The sequence below is a fragment of the Melospiza georgiana genome, chromosome 3 (assembly GCF_028018845.1).
Source record: "Melospiza georgiana isolate bMelGeo1 chromosome 3, bMelGeo1.pri, whole genome shotgun sequence".
NCBI lineage: Eukaryota > Metazoa > Chordata > Aves > Passeriformes > Passerellidae > Melospiza > Melospiza georgiana.
In genome coordinates this window covers 427,954-454,562 of record NC_080432.1, presented here as the reverse complement: position 1 = coordinate 454,562, position 26,609 = coordinate 427,954, and the positions used below count along the sequence as shown (strand labels likewise).

The following is a 26,609-nucleotide window of genomic DNA, read 5'->3' as shown; positions in this document are numbered from 1 at the left end:
GAGGGTATTTAGGGAGTGTTTAGGGGGGAGTCTGGGGTCTCTGGGGGTGTTTAGGGGCGTCTGGGGTGTTTAATGGGGGGTTGGGGGTGTTTAAGGGGTCTGGGGGTGTTTACGGGGTGTTTGTGGGACTTCCGCAGTGTTTAGGGGGTCTGGGGGTGTTTGAGGGAGTCTCCACGGGCTCTGGGAGTGTTTAGGGGACTCTAGGGAGGAGTTGGGGGGCTCTGGGGATGTTTATGGGGTATTTAGAGGGGAGTTGAGGGTCTCTGGGGATGTTTAGGGGGTCTGGGGGCTCTGGGGGTATTTGGGTGGTGTTTAGGGGGCTCTGGGGGTATTTAGGGGGTGTTCAGGGGCTCTGGGGGTGTTTCGGGGGTTTTGGGGGGTCTGGGGGTATTTAGGGGATGTTTAGGGAGTCTGAGGGTGTTTGGGTGGTGTTTCGGGGCTCTGGGGGTGTTTGGGGTTGTTTAGGGGGTGTTTGGGGGCTCTGGGGGTGTTTGGAGGGTGTTTGGGGGGGGTGGGGGGCTCTGTGGGTGTTTAGGGGATTTTTAGGGGCTCTGGGGGTCGTTTGGGGGCTCTGGGGGTGTTTGAAGGGGGGTTGGCGGGCTCTGTGGGTGTTTAGGGGATTTTTAGGGGGTCTGGGGTCGTTTGGGGGCTCTGGGGGTGTTTGGAGGGTGTTTGGGGGGGGTGGGGGGCTCTGTGGGTGTTTAGGGGATTTTTAGGGGCTCTGGGGGTCGTTTGGGGGCTCTGGGAGTGTTTGGGGGTCCCCGCGGGCTCTGGGGTGCAGAACTCACCTCCAGCCACCAGAGGGCGCCGGTCGGGCCTGTTGCCATGGCGACAAGGGCGAGGCCATGTTTGTTGTCATGGCGGAGGGGGAGTGGCCATGAGCGTTGCCATGGCAGCACAGAGGGGCGTGGCCAGAGCAGTTGCGATGGCGAATGGGGCGTGGCCAACCCATTTCAGCGCTCAAAGGGGGCGTGGTCAAGCCCGTTGCCATGGTAGCGGGGGCGGGGCGGGGCCGTTGGCACCGCCCGCGGTGGGGGCGGCGCAGGCGCGGTCGGTCCGTGCGGTTCCGGCCCGGTCCCGGTCCCGGTCCCGGAGCGGCGGAGCGGGGGCAGCGGAGCGGCGGCGGCCGCGGCCGAGCGGTGAGTGCGGCGGGGCCGCCCGGGGGCACGGAGGGGAGCGGACGGCGCCGCTGCCATCGCCGCATCCCGCACCGGCCGCCGCCGCCCGGCAGCACCGGCCGGGAGGGCCGCGGCGGGGCCTTGGGGATGGAGCGGCGGGGCCGGGCCGGGAACGGGGCTGGAGGAGCCGGGCCAGAGGGGCGAGGGGCCACGGAGCGTGCCGAGGTGAGGGGAGCCGGTTCGTGCGGTAACGCCGGGGACGGAGCGGTTGGAGCCGGGCCGCGGACGGGTCCGGGCCGAGCGGCGGGGCCGCGGGGCCGGTGGCGGCCAGGCCCGGCCTGACTCAGCGGCGGCCGCTCCTGCGTCCCGGCCGTGGTGCTCTTGTGGGTATGGCACGGCACGGAACGGCCCCAGCACGGCGCGGCACCGGTACGGCGCGCCGGGAGCTGCAGTCTCTGCTCCGGCCCCGCGCAGCACCGGGCATCGCTGCCGGTACCGGGCATCATCAGGGCCCGGGCATCACCCGGAGACCTACGGGATCGCGGCCGCCGCCGCTCGGGCGCTGCCGGTGCCGCCGGTCCCGTCCCGCGGGCGATGCCGCCGCGGCGGTCCGGAGCGGCAGGTGGCTGTCACCGTGACACACCGGGCGTGACACACCGGGCGTGACACACCGGGCGTGACGCGCTCCCGGTCCTCGCGCTCATGGCGGCACGGCGCCGGTGCGGCGGTGTCCCCGGTGAGGTGACGCTGTCAGGGACGCGCGCGTGCCGGGACGGGCCCGGGGCCCTTCTCTGCGCTCTGCCGCCACTCCCGGGATATCCAGACCCATCTCCCGCCGGGATCTTCCCGAGCGGCTCCTCCCCGGCCCGCAGCCCCGGTCCCGGACACGGTGCGGTCCCTTTGGGGACACTTTGGGGACAGCCCTGCCCGGCTGCGTGTCCCGGGCGCGCTGTCCCGGCTGGGGATGCCCGCGCGTTCCCCGCTCGGCACGGCTCGGCTCGGCTCGGCTCGGCTCGGCTCGGCTCGGCTCGGCTCATCCCGCGGCATTAATATTTCAGGAGCGGGGGGAGGGAGGGCCGCGCTCTGCACATGCTCCCGCCGCCGCCGTACCGAGTTATTTAGGTTAGCGGGAGCCGAGCGCGGCGGGGGGATCGGGGCGGGCGGGCATCGCCAGCTCCCGGTGCCGGAACGGCCGCCGTGCCTCGCCGCGGGCCCGCACGGGCGCTGCCGCCGCCGCCGGGAACCGGGGACAGGGTGCCGGGGCCGGAGCCGGTACGGAGCCGGGGATGGGGCCGGGGATGGAGCCGGAGCGGAGCCGGGCGCTGCCGGTCCCGGCGAACCCCCCGTGCCCACCGGAGCGCGGGGATGCTCCGCTGGGGCGGGGGAAGCGGCTCCGGGGCTCATCCCGGGGGGACGTGGGCGAGCCGCGGCCGGGCCCCCGCGGCCGCTGCCGGCCCCGCACGGCGCTCGGCCCCCGCCGGGCTGTCTGCCACCCCCCTGGCGCGTTTGTCACTTGAGAAGCCACCGGGACGGCTCCCAAAATAGACGCCGCCAGTCGCGGCGGCCCGGCTCGCAGCGGCGGTACCGCGGTGCCGCTCCGCTCCCGGCGCGGGGCTCCCGGTGCTGCCGCCCTCGGCCTCACTCTGCTCCCGTTTGTTTGGGCAGAGCGGCCGCGGGGGCTGCGCCGTGGGACCGGGCCCGGACGACCTCTGCGTGCGGGACGGGCACGGACGCACGCCCGGCGCTTCGGCGGCCGCCGTCGGGCCGTGATTAGCGGCTCCCGCCCGGACAATTAAAATGCAGCGGTAAGCGTCCCCGCCCGGCCGGTGCCTACCGACCGACCCCTGTGCTCTCCTCTCCTCTCGGCCCGCCGGGAATCCGCGTTCCGTTCTTATGTTTATTCGGGGTTTTGGCGAGAGCCGCGGCGAACCGGCCGGGCCCTCGGTGCCATCCCCGGCGCCGGGGCGGCCGCGGCTCGGAACGTGCCCGGGGCACCGGCTGCCCTGTCGTTACACCGGGGCTCGGAACGCGCTCGGGAGGGTCGGGACGGGCCGGGCGGCACCGGGCGGCGGCCCCGCTCCGCCCTCGGTGCCTGGCGGGGTCACGGTGCTCCCGGTGGGGCAGGGTTCCCTCCGCGTGTCGGGATGCTCGTGGCGATCACGGTGCTCCCCCCGTGTCACGGTTCTCGGTGTGGGTCAGGATGCCCCCCCCGTGTCACGGTTATCGGTGTGTGCCCCCCCCGTGTCACGGCTCTCGGTGTGGGTCACGGTGCCCCCCCCGTGTCACGGTTTTCGGTGGGTGCCCCCCCCGTGTCACGGCTCTCGGTGGGGATCACGGTGCCCCCCCCGTGTCGGGGTTCGCCCCCGCGCTCTCACGTGTGCCGCCGTGTGCGGGACTCGCGGTGCGGCTGGCGCGGTGACGCCCCCGTTCATCCCGGCGGGGATCCTGGGGGTCCCGGCCCCGTTGCCAGCACGGGCGATGCCGCAGAGCCCCGGCCATGGCCGTGCCGGTCCCGCGGGCATCCCCCGCCGGCCCGGTGATGCTTTGGGGGCTGCCCCGTTATCTGGGGAGGGGCCGCCGTGGCAGGGGGGTCTCAGCCGCTCCTCGCCGTGCGGGCGGGCAGCCCCGGCCCCGTTCCCGTGCCCCGTGCCCGTGCCCGCCGCAGCCCCGGTAGCGGCACCGCAGTGCGCGTGGCTCTGGCTCAGCGCCGCGCATGACTCAGCTCCGCCGCCGGAGCCCGGGGAGGGGGCGCGATGGGGGCGGCCCCGGGGGACCCCTGCCCGCGCCGTGCCGCCGAACGGGCTGCCATCGTACCGGGAGCGGGCCCGTGCGCACCTCGCCGTGCGGGGGCGGCGGCGGCGCGGGGGCTCCGGTTCCAGCGGCCGCGGCGGCGGCTAAAAATACCGACCCCCCCCCCCCGCCGTGGGTGCGTGCGGTAACACGGCGGGGCCGGGACGGGGGGCCCGGAGGGGTTCGACCGGCTGCGGCATCGCCGGTGCTGAGTCACGGCGGGGCTGTACCGGGCGCGGGGGCACCGCGGCCAGCGGGACCTTCCGCCCCCCAACGGGCCCGGGGGTGGCAGCGGCCCGCAGCCCCGGGGCGCAGATGTGCGCTGCTGCTGCTGCTGCTGCTGCTGCTGCTGCTGCTGCTGTGCCCCCCTCATCCCCCGCGATGTGCCACTGCAGGGGGGTCTGGGGGCTGCACCCCCCTGCCCCTGCCCCTGCCCCCGCCTGGCAGCTGGCCCGGCCCGCCGCCCCCCTCGCCGGGAGGGAAGCGGATTAACGGCGCCGCTGCCGCCGCTGCCGCCCGCGGGGGCACCGGGAGCGCCGGGAGCAGCGGGAGCCCCGGGAGCCCCGCTCCGGGAAGGGGCCGCTGCTCGGGGCCGCACGGAGCGGTTGTGCAGGGCAGTGACAGTGGGGCTCCGTGTGCCCCCCGTGCCCTGCCGGGCTGGCACTGCAGCCGGGGGGTCCCGCAGCCCCCGGCCATCTGGGCGGAGGCCGCGGCCGGCAGATGTTGCCCCCGTAAGCCCTGCTCTAATGGACCCCGATCCCGGCCCCGGCCCCGGCAGATTAGGCGGCACCGGGGGCCCGAGAGGGGGGCCCTAAGCGGCTTAAGGGCAGCAGCCCCCGGAGCCCCGGGCTCAGCCAGGGCAGTGCCCTGGGCAGGGCTGGCAGCCCCTCGGCAGTGCCCGTGTCCCTGCCCCTCGTGTTGGAGTCTGGGTGGCATGGATGCCCCAGATCACTGTTGGGATGGATGCCCCAGGTCCCATTGCCCCTGGTGTTGGAGCACAGTTGGGATGGATGCTCTGGATCCCAGGGCCCCTGGGGCTGGAGTCTGGGTGGGATGGGCACCCCGGGTGCCAGTGCCCCTGCTGCAGGGTTGGGGTGCCCGGGGTGCCAGTGTGACCCCCATCTCTTGGCAGCTGGGGCATGGCCGTCAATGTGTACTCCACGTCGGTGACCAGCGAGAACCTGAGCCGCCATGACATGCTGGCCTGGGTCAACGACTCCCTGCAGCTCAACTACACCAAGATCGAGCAGCTCTGCTCAGGTGGGCTCGCGGGGGACGCGGGGGGCACTGCCAGGGTGCCCCCGGCCCCTCGTGACCGCGGCTGGGCCCGGCGCAGGGGCTGCCTATTGCCAGTTCATGGACATGCTGTTCCCCGGCTGCGTGCACCTGCGCAAGGTGAAGTTCCAGGCCAAGCTGGAGCACGAGTACATCCACAACTTCAAGGTGCTGCAGGCCGCCTTCAAGAAGATGGGAGTGGACAAAGTAGGTGCACGGGGGCGGCGGGGGCTGTGGGAGGCTGGCACCCCCGTGCCAGCGTCCCTGCTGAGCCCCCGCGTGCCCCCAGATCATCGCCGTGGAGCGGCTGGTGAAGGGCAAGTTCCAGGACAATTTCGAGTTCATCCAGTGGTTCAAGAAGTTCTTTGACGCCAACTACGACGGGAAGGAGTACAACCCTCTGCTGGCACGGCAGGGCCAGGACGTGGCGCCCCCCCCTAACCCAGGTGATCACATCTACAACAAACCCAAGAAACCCATTGGCACCGCAGGTAATGTCCGGGGCTGTCCCCCAGCGAGCGCTGCCCCCCGCCCTCTGCACCCCTGGTCACGGCCAGGCGTCCCCCTGTCCCTGCCTGTGCCCTGCTCTGCTGCTGCCCTGCCCTGTCCTGCCCTGCCCTGCCCTGTCCCTGCCCCTGCCCTGTCCTGCCCTGCCCTGTCCCTGCCCTGTCCTGCCCTGCCCCTGCCCTATCCCTGCCCTGCCCTGTCCTGCCCTGCCCTGCCCTGCCCCTTCCCTGCCCTGTCCTGCCCTGCCCTGTCCCTTCCCTATCCCTGCCCTGTCCTGTCCCTGCCCTGCCCTGGCCTGCCCTGCCCTGCCCTGTCCCTGCCCTGTCCCTGCCCTGTCCCTTCCCTATCCCTGCCCTGTCCTGTCCCTGCCCTGCCCTGCCCTGCCCTGTCCCTGTCCTGCCCTGTCCTGCCCTGTCCCTGTCCTGCCCTATCCCTGCCCCTTCCCTGCCCTTTCCCTGTCCCTGCCCTGCCCTGTCCCTGCCCTGCCCTATCCCTGCCCCTTCCCTGCCCTTTCCCTGCCCTGCCCTATCCCTGTCCTGTCCCTGCCCTGCCCTGTCCCTGCCCTGCCCTGTCCTGCCCTGCCCTGCCCTGTCCCTGCCCTGCCCTATCCCTGCCCCTTCCCTGCCCTTTCCCTGCCCTGCCCCTTCCCTGCCCTGCCCTGTCCCTGCCCTGCCCTGCCCTATCCCTGCCCCTTCCCTGCCCTGCCATGCCCTTTCCCTGCCCTGCCCCTTCCCTGCCCTGCCTGCCACGGGGGGCTGCAGGACACCCAGACTGCAGAGCACAGGGGTCCTGCCTGCTCCACCTGCCTGCTCAGCCCGGCCTGGGCTGGTTGCCACCCCTGGCTGCCATCCCCCCCCCATGCCATGCAGCTCCCGTGGGCACTGGGCGCTCCCTGTGCTGGCCCAGTGTGGGCTCTCAAGGTTTGGGGTCTCCTCAGCCCCCATGCCGACCCCCAAACAAGCCACAAGCTCCCTTGGAGGGTGGGGGTGAGATTTGCCGGGGGAAACTGAGGCAGGGGGGAGGCTGCAGGTGGAGCTTGGAGCCGCGGCTCTGCACAGGGGATCCGCCCGCCCTGGCTGCTGCCCCCCGCTCAAGGCACGGGGGGTGCTCCCTGCGGCAGCCCCCCCAGCCAGCATTAACCCGTCGGTCCCCGTGTGCCGTCAAGTGCCCCAGAGGACCTCGCCCACGGGCCCCAAGAACAGCCCGAACCCCGCGCGCCTCGGCGCCGTGCCCGGCGGCATCCTACGGAAAAACTCGCCCGCCGCCCGCAACGGCGGCACCGAGGCCGACGCGCAGATCCTGGAGCTCAACCAGCAGGTGGGTGAGGAGCCAGAGCCGGGCTTGTCCCCGAGCCAGGCCATTCCGGATAGCTCAGTGCCTGTGGGGGACAGAGTGCCCGAATGCCCAGGCAGCCACCAGCCATTCCAGATAGCTCAGTGCCTGTGGGGGACAGAGCACCCGAATGCCCAGGCAGCCACCAGCCATTCCAGATAGTTCAGTGCCTGTGGGGGACAGAGTGCCCGAATGCCCAGGCAGCCACCAGCCATTCCAGATAGCTCAGTGCCTGTGGGGGACAGAGGGCCCGAATGCCCAGGCAGCCACCAGCCATTCCAGATAGTTCAGTGCCTGTGGGGGACAGAGTGCCCGAATGCCCAGGCAGCCACCAGCCATTCCAGATAGCTCAGTGCCTGTGGCACAGAGCGCCCGAATGCCCAGGCAGCCCCCAGCCATTCCGGATAGCTCAGTGCCTGTGGGGGACAGAGCGCCCGAATGCCCAGGCAGCCCCCAGCCATTCCGGATAGCTCACTCCCTCTGGCACAGAGCGCCCGAATGCCCAGGCAGCCACCAGCCATTCCAGATAGCTCGCTCCCTGTGGGGGACAGAGTGCCCGAATGCCCAGGCCGCTCACAGCCACTGGGCACCTTCAGCAAGCTCAGTGATTCCAGCTCTTTGCTGACTCTCAGCTCTGTTAGCATTCCAGCTCTTTGCTTGCTCGCTAGGGCGCCTTTGGCTGGGGCAGCAGCAGACGTGAGAGAGGAGGAGGAGAGGTCCTGGTGCTCCACAGCGATGGTTTTTATTGGGGAGTCTGTGAAGGGTTCCAGTGACAGCTCTTCCGTCAGATGGGCTAAAACAGCCATTTTTATAGGGTATAGGGGGATCCAAACTTGTCCAATAGGAGGGGTCAGGGAGAAGTGGCCTGTGGGGTTACAGAGATAAGCTATGGGGTGAGAGGTAGAAGACAGGAGCTTATTTTGCTGTCTCATCACGACTCAGCGGTTCCTGCTGTTAAGTCTCCATCCTCCATGGAGCTCTTGCCAGCTCTGTGGGGTCTGCTGCAGGTACGGAGGGCAGGGGTCCCTGCCAGGGGTGGGGGGCACCGGGGGGCACCGTGGGGATGGGGGCCGGAGGTTTTGAACATCTCCCTGTCCCACAGCTGATGGACCTGAAGCTGACAGTGGACGGGCTGGAGAAGGAGCGGGATTTCTACTTCAGCAAACTGCGGGACATCGAGCTCATCTGCCAGGAGCACGAGAACGAGAACAGCCCCATCATCACCGGCATCGTCAGCGTGCTCTATGCCACGGAGGTGAGGGCCGGCATGGAGCCCACGTCCCTGCCCTGCTCCCTGGAATTCCCTGGGCAGGGAGGGGCTCCCTTCCCCCCGGTTGTCCTTGTTCTCTCCGTGGGCTGTCAGGGCTTTGCCAGGGCAGGTGGAGGCTCAGGCGTGCCCAGCCGTGCCACCCCTGTTCCCCGCAGGAGGGCTTTGCCCCGCCGGAGGATGACGAGCTGGAGGAGCAGCCGCCAGAGGAGCAGGACGAGTACTAGCCCCGGCCCGCGCCCCCTGCGCCCCCCGCGCCGCCCCCAGCACAGACATCGAGCTCCGAGCCCGCGCCCCGCCCGTCACACGCCGCGGGCAGCTCCGGGCTGGGGAAGCACCATCTCCATCGGCAGCCGCCATCCCCGGGCGAGGAGCGCGGCTGCGCCGGGGCTGGGGCTGGGGACGGGCTCTGGCCCCGGCCGGGGCCTGCCCAGCCACCCCCTCCCCGTATTTATTTCTGTTGTCCCCCCGGTGCGAGCGAGCGCCGCGTCCCGCCCCGGTGAGAGTGAGAAGGGAGGCCCGGTCCTGGGGGCTGCTGACCTCGCTGGGACCCTCAGGGCCCCCGGACCCCCGCGGCACAGCGAGTGCCAGCCTGCTGGAGCGGGAGGCCGCGCAGCAGAGGAGAGAGAAGTGGGTTCAGCTTCCTGCGAAGGTGAAAGGGAGAGCCCAGCCCAGCGCGGCCGTGGCAGCCACGGGGGTCCCGGAGAGGGGGCCGTGCTCGGCTCGGCACGGCACGGCACGGCACGGCAGCGCGCCCTCTCCTCTCGCCGGCGGCCCCCGGGAGCCGGGGCTGGGCTGGGTCACCGCCAGGGCTCGCACGCCCGCCCGCCCCGGCTGCCATGTCCCCGTCGCATCGCTTGTCTGGTCCATCACTCCGGTCGCAACGCTGCATCTGTGTTCGGTTTTATTTAAATAAACTCGTGTGATAACACTGCGTGCCGGGGGTCACTGCGGGGTCCTGCGCTCGCTGCCTGCCCCGGGGCTTCCTCGGGCTGACAGAGCCGCGGCAGGACGGGGGAAGCGGGAGCGCACCCGGGGGAGGCTCTGGGACCGCAGCGTGAGGAGGGCCGGGGTGAGACATTGGATAACCAGATTTATTAGAGGGTAATTTGGGCTGTAAAAGGGCGGAGCGAACCCGGCACCTCCTGCCTCGGCCCGGGCGGGGTTCTGTGGGGTGCGGCACGGAGCGGGGCGGGATTTATTGGGGCAGGAACGGATCTTGGAAGGACCAGCGCCGCTCCGGACCAAGGAACAACCGGGACAAGAGGGGCTGTGTAGAGAACGCCCGGAAGTTCTTTCTGTTTTTGAACCGCAACACCAGGGGAGAGCGCGAACGCAGTCCCCCACTACCACAAATTATGCAGTCGAGTTTCCCGCATTTGGGGAAATCGCAGGGGTCAGCACACCCGGAGTGCAAGGGATGAGCCTCGCCCTGGGAAAACCACCTGCCTGATCATGGTGTCTCCCCTGCCAGGTAAGTATGCCCGACCCGCCCCAACGCCCGCCCGCCCCGCACAACGCACGCCCGCCCAGCACACGCCCGGCCCGGCCCGGCCCCGGCCCCGCCCGGCCCTGCCGCGCTGCGGCCCGGCCCGCACGGCCCGGCACGGCCCGGCCCGCGCCAAGCCCGCGGACGCGCCGGGACAGCGCGGGCTTGGCGCGGGATCGGGCCCGGCATGCCGCGCGGCGGGGACAAATCTGCATGGACACGCCCACTGATCGGTACCGCATCCTGGCACCGCCCTCTGCCCCGCTGTGATTTGCATGGCCACGCCCCCGCCCCAACCCCGCCTCGTGTCTCGCTCTCGTGTTGGCGCCCCCTGGCGGCGCGGCGGAGCCCGGGCGCGTCCGGACCCTCCCGAACGGAACCGGACCCGGAACCGAACCGGACCCGGAACCGAACCGGACCCGGAACGGAGCCAGATCCAGAACAGAACCAGTCCCCGAAGGGCCCCAAACCCGTTACGGGCAGCAGGCGCGGCGCTGTCTCTCTCTCTCACGGCGCTGTCTCTCTGTCACGGCGCTGTCTTGCACTCGGTGCCAGCTCTGGGATGGGATCTCCGGGAAGGACACGGGGGGCACAGAGGGTGGGCAGTGCCCAGGGGGTGCCCAAGACACGGGAGGGAGCGCCAGGGAAGGAGAAGAGACACAAGGAATGAACAAATCTGTGCCAGGGACAAAAATTATCAAATCTGTGCCAGGGGCGGCAATGCCCAAATCTGTGCCAGGGGCAGCAATGACCAAATCTGTGCCAGGGCAGCAATGCCCAAATCTGTGCCAGGGCAGCACACTGGCAGAAGGCGAGCCCTGAGCAGGGGCAGCTCCTGGGCTGGCATTGACACCTCCCAAATATCACAGTGGGGGCTGCAGGCAGGACGGGCTGGGCACGGACACGAGGGAAGAGCAGGAGAGGAAGAAGCTGGGCTGGGCTGGGCTGGAGGGACCACAGGCATCTCCTGTCTCCCTGAACCCTTTGGGGCCGCTCGGGCCGGGAACGGAGCCCTGGATTTTACAGTGGGCACTGGAATATCCTGGTCTGTAGTTACTGGCTGTGAGGCACCGTGGAGTAACAGGGCATTGGTGTTGTTGCTGCAGCGGGAGGAAATCCCTCGGGGCAGGAAATCCTCAGGGCAGGAAATCCTCAGGGCAGGAAATCCCTCGGACATCCCATGGCATTTGGGACTGGGAACACAAAATGACCCCATCGCTTTCTCCACGTGCCCGAGTGCCCTTTGCCACTGCTGGGGCAGGGTTTGCTGTGCAAAATGCACAATTAACTTCTCCAAAGTAAATGCACAATTGACTTTCCCAAAGGGCTCTGTTTGCATATTCCCCTGGAAATGCATGGAAAGTGCAGCTCTGCCCATTCACCCAGGAAGGTTTTAGGGTTTCTCTTTGAGTGTGGTCTCAGGAGCTCTCAGAGAACTTGTTACACTTGGGATAGCTCAGCTACCCCGAATGGCATAAAATCAGCAGCATGGCTTCTGAGGCACTGTTGGAAACAGAGAAAGTTTTAATAAAAGGCAAAATAACAAAGCTCTTACAGAGAAAAACCGAGCCAGGGGCAAGAGGTTCTTACTCCTACTAAAACACCCCACAAAAGTGATTATTTCCTTTGTTCTCTTCTTTCTCTAGTGAATTTCCTAAGTGAGACTTTTTACCCTGTGTCTAATTAGATAACCTTAGGTTTGAGGTGAGATCTTAAAGGTCCTGTGACGTGTTCTTTTACCAAAGTGAGGAGAGGAACTTCTGGGCTTTTTGCCTTTTTAAACAGACACAGAATGATTTAATCACTCCCTCAACAGAGAGCCCATTCCCACATTTGGGTGCCCTCACAGCTCCGGCTTGGGCTTTGGGGACCCTGGGGCGAGAGGGAAACGAGAGTCCCCGAAAGCTGAGCTGAGGCCGGGAGTGCAGGGGGCGAGGAGAGCCCAGCCCCGATGGGATCAGAGCCCCAGCGAGGGCTGGCAGTGTGAAAAGGCTCTTTGTGCAGTTTGCGTTATTGCTGCGAGTCCTTTCTGTAAAAAAAGTATCTCACACAGCATAGTTTCTACTTTAACCTTATGTTATAACCTAAAACCATATTTATCACACTACTTAAGAAAATCAATACAGCATAACTCTCTAAAATAACACAGATAATATTAATTTTAATATTTGCGAAAAGCCAACCATAAAATCCGCATTTTCCGCACCCGAACGCCGCTCGCCCGGCCGATGGTGCCCGAGGGAGCGGAGAGCCCCGGGAGGAGCGGGCGGAGCGGAGCGGGGGCACCGGGAGGGGCGCGGCAGCACCGGGCAGTGCCGGGCAGAGGGAGCTCCGGCAGCGGGAGAGGCGGCCCCGAGCCCCGGCAGCGGCGGCAGCGGAGCAGGAACGGCCCGGGGCAGCGGCGGGAGCGGAGCCCGGCCCAAACCGGCCCGGCCTGAGGCAGCGGCTCCGCGGCTCTCGGGGCTCCCGGCGGGGCCGGGCCGCAGGGGGCGGGGCTTGCGGGGACTTGTGGGCGTGTCCATGCAGATTTGTCCCCGCCGCGCGGCATGCCGGGCCCGATCCCGCGCCAAGCCCGCGCTGTCCCGGCGCGTCCGCGGGCTTGGCGCGGGCCGGGCCGTGCCGGGCCGTGCGGGCCGGGCCGCAGCGCGGCGGGGCCGGGCGGGGTCGGGGCCGGGCCGGGCCGGGCGTGTGCTGGGCGGGCGTGCGTTGTGCGGGGCGGGCGGGCGTTGGGGCGGGTCGGGCATACTTACCTGGCAGGGGAGACACCATGATCAGGCAGGTGGTTTTCCCAGGGCGAGGCTCATCCCTTGCACTCCGGGTGTGCTGACCCCTGCGATTTCCCCAAATGCGGGAAACTCGACTGCATAATTTGTGGTAGTGGGGGACTGCGTTCGCGCTCTCCCCTGGTTTTCCTGGTCAAAAACAGAAGCGGAGGTGTGCTCTCTCCTGTAACCGTACTTCAGCCGTTCGGGGTCGGGCTATGGCCCCGTCCTCATCAGTTCAATGGCTTCTGAAGCCGAGCCCTTCCTGGACCGACTCAGCCGAGCTCGCTGCTGGCAGAGGTTGGAGCCCTGGCCCTGAATTGGGTCAGAGCAGCCGATGGGGACGCCACGGCCTGTCAGATCATGATTTTAGAAATTTAAGATTCCAAGTGAGGGTAGAACCAATTCATATTGAAGTTAAATATGCTAACAATATTTAACGATTATTAGGTGCCTAAACTAAAGCTAATTGTTATATTATGAGCTTATTTACAGTTGGATGTGGAGCACATGAACCGGTATAGGAACACATTGAAACCAGTAGAACAACGCCCAGCACCAGGGACTCTGTGTCAATCCCTCATGAAGCAGGGGGCCTTGGATAGTGCCAGAGGGTCACAGAGACCTGATGAAGACATTCCTGACTTCATCCCCGGGACCACCGACACAATTCGAGACCACTGACCCAATTCAAGAGAAGAACTGCGCACGCGTGAAGGATTAATAACCTCATTTGAATACAGCGCGGGGATGGGAGGTGCTGGTGTTGTGTATATGTACTACTTTGGAAAATTATTCGAAGGCAAAAATCCTTGTGTGGTGCGGTCACGCATTTTTGGGGATGACCCCCATCGTGCCCGCTGGTGTTATAAACACACCACTTTCTAACTTTAACTAGAGAGTCTTTGTCCGCGATTTTCGGTTTTAATAATTCACTGGCACCGTGGATGCAACTGCTGAGTGGCCTGGGACCCTCGCGAAGGATCGGAGGGCAGAGGGGCTCGGGGATAGCCGGGGATGGGCGGCCAGGGGAGCACACTGCCCGCAGGAGCCGGCCAGCGAATCCCGTGTCTGCGGGAGCAGGGAAACACCGCGGGGAAAGGGGCGAGGGGCCGGTTCCGCCCAGCGGGCACTGCCGGGGCGCTGTGGGCTCATGCAGGGGCAGAGACAGCGCAGCGACGTGCGGGGAGCGCTGATGGCCCTGAATCCTGCTGAGATCCACGGGAGCCTTAACTGCGGGAGGAGTGTATGGAGTGAGCACAGGATGGGGTGGTGAGGATTCGTGATGGTTGGGTAACAAATTACGCCTTGGATAAAGTAATTCTGTTTTTGAACCGCAATACCAGGGGAGAGCGCGAACGCAGTCCCCCACTACCACAAATTATGCAGTCGAGTTTCCCGCATTTGGGGAAATCGCAGGGGTCAGCACACCCGGAGTGCAAGGGATGAGCCTCGCCCTGGGAAAACCACCTGCCTGATCATGGTGTCTCCCCTGCCAGGTAAGTATGCCTGACCCGCCCCAGCGCCCGCCCGCCCCGCACAACGCACGCCCACCCAGCACACGCCCGGCCCGGCCCGGCCCCGACCCCGCCCGGCCCTGCCGCGCTGCGGCCCGGCCCGCACGGCCCGGCACGGCCCGGCCCGCGCCAAGCCCGCGGACGCGCCGGGACAGCGCGGGTTTGGCGCGGGATCGGGCCCGGCATGCCGCGCGGCGGGGACAAATCTGCATGGACACGCCCCCAGCCTCTCGCAAGGCTCCGCCCCTGCCAGGTCGAGGCGGTTCTGGAAGCGGCGGCGCGAACACAATGGACACGCCCCCTCAATGACCCCGCCCACTTTGAAACGTCACCAGCGTCGCTCCCCTTAAGCCCCGCCTCTTTCCCGCCTTGGAGGCCGCTCTGTGGGCGGGGTCTCAGAGGAGGCGGTGCCCTGCGCTGATCCCGCCCCTCGGGGGGGCGGGGCCATGCCCGCCCTGTCACGTTTCCCGGCGAGGCGGGGCGGGGACGTGGCAGCCGGCACGAGCGGCGCGTATCCCCGGGCTCAGCCAATCGGCGGCAGCCGCGCGCGCACGCGCCCTGGCCCCGGCCCGGCGCCGCCCGTGGCGCTCCGGGTCTCGATGGCGGCGGCGAGAGCGGCCCCGGGCACCGGCACGGCCGGCGCCGCTCCCGGCCGCTGGGAGGTGGTGCGCAAGGGCCGCCGGGGGCCCGTGGGCGGCGCCGGCAGCCGCCGTGCCCTGGGCGAGGCCAACGCCGGTCGCGCTCTGCCCGTGCCCGGTGAGTGTCACTGCCCGCGGGCCCCGGTGCGGCGGGCGGGGGTCCCGTGGCTCCGGGGGCGCTGTGTGTGGGGCACCGGGGGCCTCGCGTGGGGCGGCCGGGGGTCCCCGCTGGGTCCCGGGGAGAGGCGGGTGTAGCTGTGGGGCTCTCCGGGGATCCCGCCGGTACCGGAGCGGCGGCCGGGGCCGGGCGGGCTCCCCGGGCCCGGCGGTGGAGCCCCGGGTGCGCATCGCGGTCCGTGCGGGTGCTGTGCGCAACCCCGGGGTCCTGCACCGGCCCGGAGCCGCCGTGCGCTCCGGTACCCCGGCTCCCTCGCCGTGCCCTCGTGTCGCCGCTGCCCGCGGCGCTCCCGTCACCGTGTCCCCGTCCCCGCGTCCCCTCCGCAGCTCCCATCGCCACCTCCAGCACCATCTTCCAGCTGGGCTTCGAGCGGGCGCTGCGCAAGCAGAACAAGGAGCAGGTGCCCCCGGCCGCGGCCCCCGAGCCGCCGCAGCGGAAGCAGCACGGCGGCAAGAGCGGCAAGAAGGCACCGGGCAGCGACGGGGGAACGGCCCCGGGCCGGAGCCGCTCGCTGGAGGAAGCCCTGAAAGCCGTGAGTGTGCCCTGGAGCGGTGGGACATGGCTGACGGGGGTCTCTGGTCCCCCCTGAGCGGTGGGACATGGCTGAAGGGGGTCTCTGGTCCCCCTTGGATGGTGGGACATGGTCTCTGGTTCCCCATGGCTGATGGGGGTCTCTGGTCCCCCTTGGATGGTGGGACATGGCTGAAGGGGGTCTCTGGTTCCCCATGGCTGAAGGGGTCTCTGGTTCCCCATGGCTGAAGGGGGTCTCTGGTTCCCCATGGCTGAAGGGGGTCTCTGGTCCCCCCTGAGCGGTGGGACATGGCTGAAGGGGTCTCTGGCTCCCCATGGCTGACGGGGGTCTCTCGTTCCCCTCATCACTGCCGTGTCTGGGAGGATCCCCGAGGAAGCCTCTGATGGCTGAACCTCCTGCCTGTCCCGCTGGTGGGGCCCTGGGAGTCGCTGGTGCAGTTGCTGTGCCCTGGCTGGCTCTGCAGAACCTGTCTGTCTGTCTGTCCTGCCTGTCCTGGTCGTGTCTGGGCATGGAGGGTTCCAGAACTGGCCGAGGCAGGCTGCGTTGGGGCGATGTGTCCCTGGGCTGGCAGGCACTGCTGGCTCAGCTCCTCCTCATCCCCCTTGTGCCCTGGGACCTCCACTGCCCCCAAACGAGGGGGGTTCCCTCTGCATCCCCCTGCCCTGTGTGGGGTTCTCTGCATGGTCCCAGTATCCCTGCACATCCTGAGCCTGCCTGTCTGTCTGTCTGTCTGTCCCCGTCAGCTGGACCTGGTGGAGCTGCAGAAGGAGCTGCAGAAGAGCCGCAGCGTGTTCCCCGAGAACCCCTCGGTGTGGGTGAAGGACCTGGCTGGGTACCTCAACTACAAACTGCAGGCACCCAGGAGTGACCCCGTGCTGAGCCAGCACCCTCACGGTGAGCGTGCTGCTGCCCTGGGGTGATGGGGATGGGGAGCAAAACTGGGGAGCAAAACTGGGGAACAGAACAAAACTGGCTCTGGGACAGACAGCCTTCTCTTGTCACGGACACACTGACACTGTTACACTGCCCATGCTCTGGGCTGTCCCCAGCAGGGACAGACAGCCTTCTCTTGTCACTGACACTGCCCATGCCCTGGGATGTCCCCACAAGGACAGACAGCCTTCTCTTGTCACAGACACACTGACACTGCACCTGCAAACTGGGGGCTCCCCCAGCTGTGAGACCCATGGCTGTGGACACAGTGCTTTCAGTTTTCTGGCTGTGAGGAAGTTGGATCTGGGTGTTGCAGAGAGCAAATACTATCAGAATGGGTGCAGAGTTCTCTGCAGCACAGAGAAGCATTTATGTTATATGATACTACATTATATTAAAGAATACTGTGCTAAAGAACACAGAAAAGATACTTACTGAATGGTAAGAATCTAATTATGAAAACTTGTGATTCTCTCCAGTGTGCCAACACAGCTTGGCCCTGACTGGCCAAAGAGTCAAAACAACTCACAGCAGAATCACCTGGGGGTGGTTCAGAATCAGAATCTGGGGGTGCAGGGGGACAGGGAAACCCCAAACCCAGCACTGGGAGTGCAGGGGAACCCCAAGCCCAGAATCCAATGGAACAATCACCTGTGGGTAAACAATCTCCAAACACATCCCACATGAGCAAACCACAGGAGAAGCAAATGAGATAAGAATTGTTTTCCTTTTCTCTGAGGCTTCTCAGCTTCCCAACAAAGGGAGTTTTTCAGAGAATGTGAATGCCATAGGGTCCCTGGGGAGGAGGCCAGGGCTGCCCAGCCGGGATGAGGATGAGGATGAGGATGAGGATGAGGATGAGGATGAGGATGAGGCACTCCCTGTGCTGTCTCACACTGGGCTGGTTCCTCAGCCCTGCTGGAGCTCTGCAGAGCAGGGTCTCACTGAACTGTCCCCTCTCCTCCCCCAGACTACCCGTACTGCCTGGTGGGCAAGGAGCTCAGGAGCATCATCCGCTCCCTGCTGGCCAAGGCCTCCGACGTGCTGGAGCTCTTCTTCGACCACTGCATCTACACCATGCTGCAGGAGCTGGACAAGGCCCAGGGTGAGCTCCCCATGCTGCCCAGTGCCTGCCCCTCCCTGCCCCTCTGGGGTTCCTCACGGAGGCCGTGCTGAGCAGGGGCTCCCCCGTCTGCCTTGCAGGGGAGTCCCTGCACGGGTACAGGATCTGCATCCAGGCCCTGCTGCTGCACCGGCCCCGCATCGCCACCACCAACCTGGGCAAGGTGAGCTGCCCCGGGCTGGCTTTGCCTGGGGGAGCTGTAAACCCGGGGGGCTGCTCCTGCACCCCGCTGCACAGAGCCCTTGGAGCCCTCTGCCCTCCTCTGCAGAGGGACTGGGGTCCCCAGTGGGCTCTGCCTGCCCTGCCCGCAGCCCTGCACCCCCAGAGCGGGGTTTGGGCGTTTCTCTGTCCCCCTGCACCCCTAGGGTTGGGTTTGGGGTCCCCCTGCACCCCCAGACCTGGCTTTGGGGTTCCCCCTGCACCCCTAGGGTTGGGTTTGGGGTCCCTCTGCACCCCCAGACCTGGCTTTGGGGTTCCTCCTGCACCCCTAGAGCTGGGTTTGGGGTTCCCCCTGCACCCCTAGAGCTGGGTTTGGGATATCCCCTATCCTCCTGCACCCCTAGAGCTGACTTTGGGGTTCCCCCTGTCCCCCTGCACCCCCAGAGCTGAGTTTGAGATATCCCCTGCACCCCCAGGGCTGGGTTTGGGGTTCCCCCTGCACCCTCAGACCTGGCTTTGGGGTTCCCCCTGCACCCCTAGAGCTGGGTTTGGGATATCCCCTATCCTCCTGCACCCCCAGAGCTGACTTTGGGGTTCCCCCTGTCCCCCTGCACCCCCAGAGCTGGGTTTGGGGTCCCTCTCTTGCCCCAGAATGGCTCCTGGTCTCACCTGCAGCTGCAGGTCCCTTCCAGGGGCTGGGGGCTGCTGGTGCCATGGCTGCAGGTGTGGTTGGGCTGGGTGGGTGGCACTGTGCCCACTGGGGTGCCCTCTGTCCCACAGTCCCTGGGGGTGCTGGGGATAGATGGGTGGCACTGTGGGGTGGCACTGTTCCCACTGAGGTGCCCTCTCTCCCCAGTACCTGGAGGGGATGGGATGGGATGGGATGGGATGTGATGGGATGGGATGGGATGGGATGGGATGGGATGGGATGGGATGGGATGGGATGGGATGGGATGGGATGGGATGGAATGGGATGGGATGGGATGGGATGGGAGGGGATGGGAGGGGATGGGATGGGATGGGAGGGGATGGGATGGGATGGGATGGGATGGGATGGGATGGGATGGGATGGGATGGGATGGGATGGGATGGGATGGGTGGCACTGCGGGTGGCACTGTTCCCACTGAGGTCCCTCTCTCCCCAGTACCTGGAGGTGCTGCGCTCCCAGCAGAGCCGGCCGGCCAAGTGCCTGACCGTGCTCTGGGCGCTGGGGCAGGCCGGCTTCACCGACCTCCACGAGGGCCTGAAAGGTGAGAGCCAGTGTGGGATCCCCTCCTGGCACTGGCAGCACCCTCCCCTCGTGCTGCTGAGGGCTGGGGAAGGGCTGGGAGGGATCCTCAGGTGCAATTCCCCGGCCTGGGTATGAGAGAGCCATCGTGCCTGGAAGGACAGGCGGTGTGCTGCTCCTGTGCCCTGGGGCCCTTCCCGGGGATGTGCCTGCCTGTCCCTGGTGCTCTGGGTGCTGTGGGTGCAGCACAGCCCGGCACAGCTCCCTGCTGTCCCTGCTGTCCCTGGTGCTCTGTGTGCAGCCCAGCCCGGCACAGCTCCCTGCTGTCCCTGCTGTCCCTGCTGTCCCTGCTGTCCCTGCTGTCCCTGGTGCTCTGGGTGCAGCCCAGCCCGGCACAGCTCCCTGCTGTCCCTGCAGTGTGGCTCGGTGTCATGCTCCCGGTGCTCGGCATCAAGTCCCTGTCTCCGTACGCCGTCTCCTACCTGGACCGGCTCCTGATGTGAGTGAGTGACCCCCCTCCCTGTTGCCCTGGGGCTCTGCACTGCCCGTGCCAGGCCCCAGCAGCTCAGGCCTCTCTCGTGCAGGATGCACCCCAACCTCACCAAAGGCTTCGGCATGATCGGCCCCAAGGACTTCTTCCCCCTGCTGGACTTTTCCTTCATGCCCAACAACTCGCTGTCCCCCAGGTACGCCGCTCCATCCGGGCACGGGGAGCCCCGGTGCCCCCCCGGTGCCCCCCGGTGCCCACCGTGTCTGTCCCCAGCCTGCAGGAGCAGCTGCGGCGCCTGTACCCGCGGCTGAAGGTGCTGGCGCTGGGCGCCCGGCCCGAGGCTGCCCTGCACACCTACTTCCCCTCCTTCCTGTCCCGCGCCACGCCCGCCTGCCCGCCCGCCATGAAGGAGGAGGTGAGCCCGCAGCGGCCGGGGAGGGGGTTGGAAATGGGCATCGAGGTGGTGGAACAGCTGGGGGCTCCACGGAGAGGTGGCACTGCTGTCAGGGTGCAGAGGTGGCACTGCTGTCAGGGTGCAGAGGTGGCAGTGCTGTCAGCAGGATGGGGATGGCAGGGCAGGTGGAATAGGGGTCTCTCTGAGTCAGGCTCATGAGCTCCTGCAGATCTGTTTTACAGCTAAGATAGCTCAGTGTGACAAACGCCAGTCACTTCCTTTTAAAATTTTTAAGGTTTGATAGTAAGAAAATGGTTATAAAATAGTAATATGATTAGAGTAATGTAAATTTGTACAATTAGGATTAGGACAATATGAGACAATAAAAAACAAAGAGTTACGGATGTCCAGGTACCTCTTTCTGGGCAAAATAAGCCCAATAAAGGACACACATTAACAGAGGATTAACCCTTAAAAACAATAACCTGTTGCACATTCATACACGTCGTCCATGATGCATAAATTCCATTCAAACACAGAATTCTGTCTGGGCAGTGTCAGCTCCTTCCTCTTAATCCTAACTGCATCTTCAGGGCTGAGCAAGGCAGGAAGAAATTTGTTTCTTCTGATAAGGGAGCAATAAATTCTCTTTCTCTGAAAGAGTCAGATGTCCTGTGGCTGCTATCTCAGTGAGAGTATCTCACTCCTCTCTTTAAAAAAGTATCTTACATAGCATAATTTCTATTTTAAGTTATTTAAGTTTTAAATATTTTAAGTTATTTAATTTCTATTTAAGTTATACAGCATAACTTTCTAACATAACCCATATAATATTCATTTTAATGTTTGCAAAAAGCCAACCATAAAATACACGTTTTTCACACTTAGCTACCTTAGAAGGCTGAAAATCAGCAGGATGGCTTCTGTGGTAGTGTTGGAAACAAAAAGGTTTAAATAAAAGGCAAAATAACAAAACTCTTTACAGAGAAAAACTGAGCTAGGTGTAAGAGGGTTTTGTTCTTGGTAAAACACCTCAGAAAAGGGATTAGTTTCTTTGTTTTCTTCTTTTTCTGATAAATTGCCCAGGTGGGACTTTTTGGCTCTTGGCTAATTGGCCATCCTTAATTTTGAGGTGAAGTCCCCCAGGTCCTATGAGATGTCTTTTCACCTAATTCAGGAGAGAGACACTTGTGGGCTTGTTTCCTTTTTAAGGGGACAAAGGAGAGTTTTGTCACTCTGTCAGCAGGGAGACATTCCTGTAGGCAGGGGTCTGCTGCCTGCTCCCAGGGGATAGGAATCAGCAAACCCTGGAATGGTTTGGGTGGCAGAGCCCTTGGAGCTCATCCAGTTCCAGCCCTCTGTGGGCAGGGGTGCTGCAGCTCTGTCTGGTGCCTCTGTGGCACCTGTGGGGTGAGGGTCGCCCCTAAGGAGCTGCCGTGCCCCCTCCCCAGCTGCTGACCTCCCTGAGCCAGTGCCTGAGCCTGGACCCGCTGAGCTTCAGCGTCTGGAGGCAGCTCTACACCAAGCACCTCGCCCAGTCCAGGTCAGTGCACGCCATGGGGGCCCTGTGTGCTCACCTGCAGAGCCTCTGGCTCACCTGAGTTCCTCTGGGAGCCCCTGAGCCAGCCCCGTGTTCTCCTCACCCACAGCTTGCTGCTGAACCACCTGCTGCAGTCCTGGGAGAGCAGCAGCAAGAAGGTAGGGCTGGGCAGGGGCTGTGGGCTGGGACAGTGTCCCCGTGCTGCCGGGACAGCTCCTGAGCTGGCAGTGTCCCCATGGCTGCTGGGACAGTGTCCCCGTGCTGCTGGGACAGCTCCTGAGCTGGCAGTGTCCCCGTGGCAGCTGGGACAGTGTCCCCGTGCTGCTGGGACACCTCCTGAGCTGGGACAGTGTCCCCGTGCTGCTGGGACAGCTCCTGAGCTGGCAGTGTCCCCGTGGCAGCTGGGACAGTGTCCCCATGGCAGCTGGGACAGTGTCCCTGTGCTGCTGGGACAGCTCCTGAGCTGGCAATGTCCCCATGGCAGCTGGGACAGTGTCCCTGTGCTGCTGGGACAGCTCCTGAGCTGGCAATGTCCCCATGGCAGCTGGGACAGTGTCCCCGTGCTGCTGGGACAGCTCCTGAGCTGGCAATGTCCCCATGGCAGCTGTGGGCTGGGACAGTGTCCCTGGTTCAGCTGGGGGAGTTCCCTGAGCTGGCAATGCCCCCATGGCACCCACCCTTGCCCTCCTGGTGCCATGGCAGCCCGGGGGGCTCTGTGGGGTCCCGGGGGTCCTGACCCAGCCCCTGCTGTGCCCAAGGTGCAGCAGTCCCTGCAGGAAACGGTTCGCTCCTTCAAGGTGACAAACGAGGAGCTGGCAGCCAGGGGGGCTGGAGGGGACACAGACGTGGCCGCCTGTGACACTGCCTGCAAGGTGAGGGACAGGAGGGGACAGGACGGGGGGGGACAGGATGGGACGGGCAGCAGCCAGCAGCCAGGCTGGGATCTCAGCTCTGTGCTGGGGCTCTGGCCAGCCCCTCCTGCTGCTGGCCACGTGCAGGGCCAGGGCCCCGTGGTGACACGCACGCAGGACACGCTGGGGACAGATGTGCTGGTCCCCGTCCAACCCCCAGCTGCTCAGCAGATGTCTCTGTCCCCTCAGATGTGTCTTTCCTGCTTGGGAATGACAGACTTAGCGCAGGAAGCGTGGCCATGTGTTTCTGCATCCTTCCTGCCACATCTGGCAAAGTGCCCTCTCAGTGTGCAGCAGAAACGGGTGGGAATTGGAGAGCACAGGCAGAGCTGTGCTCTGATAACCCACACAAACTGCAGTCCACGCAGGGGTCACTCTGGGCACCGTGAATAACCGAGGTCCCTCTGGCAGGAGCAGGGGGCCAGGGCTGGGTGGTGCTGCTGTGCTGTGCTCCCCGTGCCAGGAGCCGGCGGTGGCAGTGACAGGGCCTTGTCCTCCCCGTGTGCAGGAGCTGCTGTGCAGGATGAGGGGCCGGGGCCTGCCCTGGGCCCGGCTGCTGCTCGTGCTGCTGCTGCTGGCTGCTGGGTTCCTGCTGCACGACGTGCACACGCACGGCTCCTTCCAGGGTAGGCTGGGCACTCACCCAGGGTCAGAAATGCTCTGGGGGCACCAGGCAGCCCCCAGCACTGCCAGGCCACCCCTGTCCCCGTCCCCAAAGGGCCACATCCACGTGGCCTTTAAACCCCCATGGGATGGGAGCTCCACCATGGCCCTGGCTGCCTGCACAGCCCTTGCTGGGAAGGAACTGGGTTTTGTTTGCTACCTAAACCTTCCCTGTCACAAGCTTGAGGCTTTTTCCCCTTGCCCAGGAGTGATCCTGCTCCCTGGGATCCCTCCTGTGGCTGTTCCCCTCCGTGTCCCTGCCCGTGTCCCGTGGCTGCTGTGAGCAGTGGGGCCTGTCCGTCTGTCCAGCTGGGGGATGGAGGTGCTGCAGCACTGCCTGTTCCCCTTTGGGAGGGTCTGCTCAGGGGATTCTGTCTGTCTGTCCCCTCCTGGAGCATCTCCCGAGGGCTTCCACAGCACAGCCCGAGCCGTGTGCCCCCCCGGGGCCCTTGGGGACAGACAGACAGGTGTCAGGGGACAGACAGACGGGCAAGGCCACTCAAGGAGCTCACCTTTGTCTTGCAGCCTCGTCCTGTGCCCGGCTGCTGCGCTCCTCCGGCGTGCTGCCCGCGTCCCAGCTGGCCTGGCAGAAGGTGTCCCGTGCCAGCCTGCAGGGCTACAGGTGTGTGACACCCCTAGGTGCCTCCTGGGGCTGGCATGGGGCACTTGGGCAGCCCACGAGGGCTGGGCAGGGAGCTGGGAGTGTTCCCAGCCCTGCCTGAGCCATTCCAGCTCACACTGGAGCTGTTCCCATCCCTGCCTGAGCCATTCCAGCTCACACTGGAGCTGTTCCTGTTCCCTGCCTGAGCCATTCCAGCTCACACTGGGGCTGTTCCTGTTCCCAGCCTGAGCCATTCCAGCTCACACTGGGGCTGTTCCCATCCCTGCCTGAGCCATTCCAGCTCACACTGGAGCTGTTCCTGTTCCCATCCTGAGCCATTCCAGCTCACACTGGAGCTGTTCTCAGCCCTGCCTGAGCCATTCCAGCTCACCCTGGAGCTGTTCCTGTTCCCATCCTGAGCCATTCCAGCTCACACTGGAGCTGTTCCTGTTCCCATCCCATCCTGAGCCATTCCAGCTCACACTGGAGCTGTTCCCAGCCCTGCCTGAGCCATTCCAGCTCACCCTGGAGCTGTTCCCATCCCTGCCTGAGCCATTCCAGCTCACACTGGAGCTGTTCCCAGCCCTGCCTGAGCCATTCCAGCTCACCCTGGAGCTCTGCCCCATTCACCCCGTGCTGGCAGCTCCGTGCCCTCTGTGTGGGTGCCCCCGGTGCCGTGCCCGGCCCTGCCCTCACCCGAGGCTCCCTTGCAGGTGGCTGGAGCACAGCCTGGCCCAGCACGGCTCCGTGGCCCTGTCGGTGCTGTGGCCCCAGCTGGAGCTGCTCTGGAGCACCGCCGGGGAGGCGGCCTGGGCTGTGACCCAGCGGGGCCGTGCCCTGCTCGCCTGGCTCCACGGCACCCTGCCCTGGCTCGGCGACTGGGTGAGTGGCGTGGGCACAGGGGGTGGGTGCCCCTGGGGTGGCATCAGGGTCACAGAGCGTGGGTGCCCTGTCTGCTGGGTGCTGCAGGAAAGGGAACCCGGGGAGGGTGGAGCTTGCTGGGTTCCCTGTGGCAGGAGGGAAATAATGACTCTGACTCCATGTTCTTAGAAGGATAATTTATTATTGTTATGATCTATACTAGAGTATAAAAGGATAATTATGCTAATTTATATAAAGTAATGTATATAAATAATGTAAAAATAATAATTATAATATTTTATACTTAATTGTAAATATATAGGTAATATAATATAATATAATATAATATAATATAATATAATATAATATAATATAATATTATATTATATTATATTATATTATATTATATTATATTATATTATATTATGTAATGTAATGTAATGTAATATAATGTAATATAATTAATATAATATAATATAATATAATACGATATAATATAATATAATATAATATAATATAATATAATATAATATAATATAATATAATATAATATAAATTAATAATTAATATGTTCGATTATTAAATAATACCATACTAAAACTATACCAAAGTATAGAGGAAGGATACATACAGAAGGTTTAACAAGATGCTAGTTAAAAACTGGTGACTCTCTCCTCAGAGTCCTGGCACAGCCAGACCGTGATTGGTCATTAAGTCAAAGCAATTCACACTAAATTAATGAACAATTCACAGGTTGGGCGAGCAATCTCCAACCACATTCCAAAGCAGCAAAACCCAGGAGAAGCAAATGAGATAATATTGTTTTCCTTTTTCTCTGAGGCCTCTCAGCTCCCCAGGAGGGAAATCCTGGCAAAGGGATTTTTCCAGACAATGGGGCAGTGGCGGGGGGAGCTCTGGGACGCTGGGGAGGGAGGGAGGGAGGGGTGAGATGGGGGTGTCACGGGTGTGCTCACCCCTGGCACCACCTGTGCTCCCCAGCTGCAGAGCCGGCTGCCCGAGGCGCTGCTGCACCTGGCCGAGTGTGCCCGGGAGCTGCTGCACTTCCTGCTGCACAGCTGCCTGCTGCCGCTGCTGCAGGGCCTGGCTGCACTGCTGCAGCGGGGCTGGCAGCGCTGCCTCGACGCCTGCAGGTGAGCGGGTGCCCCCTGGGCGTGCTTCCCCTGGGCTCTGTGCCTGTCCCGGTGCCCTGCCCTGCCCAGGGGTCCCTGTGCCCCCCGCGCCCCTGATCCCTGCTGGCCCTGTCCCCAGTCAATCCCCTGTCCTTGTTGTTCCAGCGGGGACGTGACGTGGCAGTGCGTGAGGGACCACTTGATGAGCTTCACCTATTCCTCCTGGCTGTACGTGCAGGACGCCACCCTGGCCCTCAAGGACTGGGCCCTGGCCATGATTTCTGGGCACTGAGCTCACACACCGCGTTCTGGCTGCCCGGGGCGCAGCAGGGCACGGGCAGTGCCCGCAGGAACTGTGGGTCCCATCGGGGCTGTTGGGGAGGTTTGTGTTTTTGGGGGCCGGGCAAACACACACACCCAGGTTTCTGCACACCCTGTGACCGCTCTGGCTTTCCCTGTCCCGCTGTCCCTGGGGGTGATCCCCATGCCCTCGTGTTCTGCCTGCTCACAGGGTCAGGGGTGGACACCTGGAGCCCCTCACCTTCCCGCCCCTTCCCACCAACGAATGAACTGATTTATTTTATTATTTTTTCCTTATAATTGCTCTGTATGCTTCATATTTCTTCCTGGTTAAAGATGGCCGTGTGTGATGGGGCAGTGCCAGGGCTGGGGTGGTTTGTGGGGGTCCAGGGAGCTGCTGGTGCCACCACACGGGTGGGGCTGGGGTTGGGGTGTTTGTGTGGGGTGGGGAGGTGTCAGGTTCATGTTTGTGTGTCACCTTTGTGGGGGTGTGTCACCCGTGTGGGTGTGTCACCCGTGGGGGTGTGCACAGGGGTCGGGAGTGCCTGTGTTCTTACAGGTGTGCAAAGGCACCTGTGTGTGCCTCTGTGCTCACCCACATGTGGGCACGTTTGGGTGTCTCCGTGCCTCCATGCACACCTGTGCTCCGTGTGTGTGTGTGTCTGTGCACGGCCATGTCCTGTCACACCCCTGTGTCCATTCACACCCACTGCCCACTCACACCCAGTGTCCAGTCACACCCAGTGTCCGGTCACACCCAGTGCCCACTCACACACCCCGTGTCCGGTCACACCCCGTGTCCGGTCACACCCCCTGTCCACTCTGTTCCGGTCGCTCCGGTCCCCTCTGGGTGCCCCCAGCGAGGGGCGT

General features: G+C 64.5%; 2 protein-coding genes and 3 non-coding genes across 7 annotated transcripts; 3 read left to right on the top strand and 2 right to left on the bottom strand.

Moving 5' to 3' along the window:
• Positions 1-1,065: 1,065 nt before the first annotated feature.
• MAPRE3 (microtubule associated protein RP/EB family member 3) lies at positions 1,066-9,223 on the top strand. 3 transcript variants are annotated; one of them, XM_058020284.1, is made up of 7 exons: positions 1,066-1,139; positions 5,041-5,168; positions 5,245-5,390; positions 5,473-5,674; positions 6,856-7,007; positions 8,125-8,277; positions 8,448-9,223. In XM_058020284.1, exons 2-7 carry the CDS (start codon positions 5,048-5,050, stop codon positions 8,514-8,516), a joined length of 843 nt encoding a protein of 280 aa, XP_057876267.1. In that variant the 5' UTR covers positions 1,066-1,139; positions 5,041-5,047; the 3' UTR covers positions 8,517-9,223. The 3 variants fall into 3 exon arrangements, with proteins under 3 accessions (XP_057876267.1, XP_057876268.1, XP_057876266.1); XM_058020285.1 differs by lacking the exon at positions 1,066-1,139 and adding an exon at positions 2,769-2,923 and having other exon boundaries at positions 5,473-5,629; XM_058020283.1 differs by lacking the exon at positions 1,066-1,139 and adding an exon at positions 2,770-2,923.
• A 384-nt stretch (positions 9,224-9,607) lies between these two features.
• On the bottom strand, positions 9,608-9,771 carry LOC131082163 (U1 spliceosomal RNA). Its single transcript, XR_009114321.1, has one exon. It is a non-coding gene; the product is annotated as a U1 spliceosomal RNA (small nuclear RNA).
• A 2,749-nt stretch (positions 9,772-12,520) lies between these two features.
• Positions 12,521-12,684, top strand: LOC131082162 (U1 spliceosomal RNA). The gene has a single exon (XR_009114320.1). It is a non-coding gene; the product is annotated as a U1 spliceosomal RNA (small nuclear RNA).
• Positions 12,685-13,883: 1,199 nt separating this feature from the next.
• Positions 13,884-14,047, bottom strand: LOC131082161 (U1 spliceosomal RNA). The gene has a single exon (XR_009114319.1). It is a non-coding gene; the product is annotated as a U1 spliceosomal RNA (small nuclear RNA).
• Positions 14,048-14,656: 609 nt separating this feature from the next.
• Positions 14,657-26,058, top strand: TMEM214 (transmembrane protein 214). Its single transcript, XM_058020600.1, has 17 exons — positions 14,657-14,813; positions 15,200-15,405; positions 16,149-16,299; positions 17,309-17,443; positions 17,542-17,624; positions 18,766-18,871; positions 19,267-19,348; positions 19,434-19,535; positions 19,613-19,754; positions 21,185-21,276; positions 21,383-21,431; positions 22,032-22,145; positions 22,693-22,810; positions 23,373-23,469; positions 24,162-24,330; positions 25,309-25,460; positions 25,605-26,058. The coding sequence occupies exons 1-17, from the start codon at positions 14,657-14,659 to the stop codon at positions 25,729-25,731; spliced, it is 2,082 nt and encodes a 693-aa protein (XP_057876583.1). The 3' UTR covers positions 25,732-26,058.
• Positions 26,059-26,609: the final 551 nt, after the last annotated feature.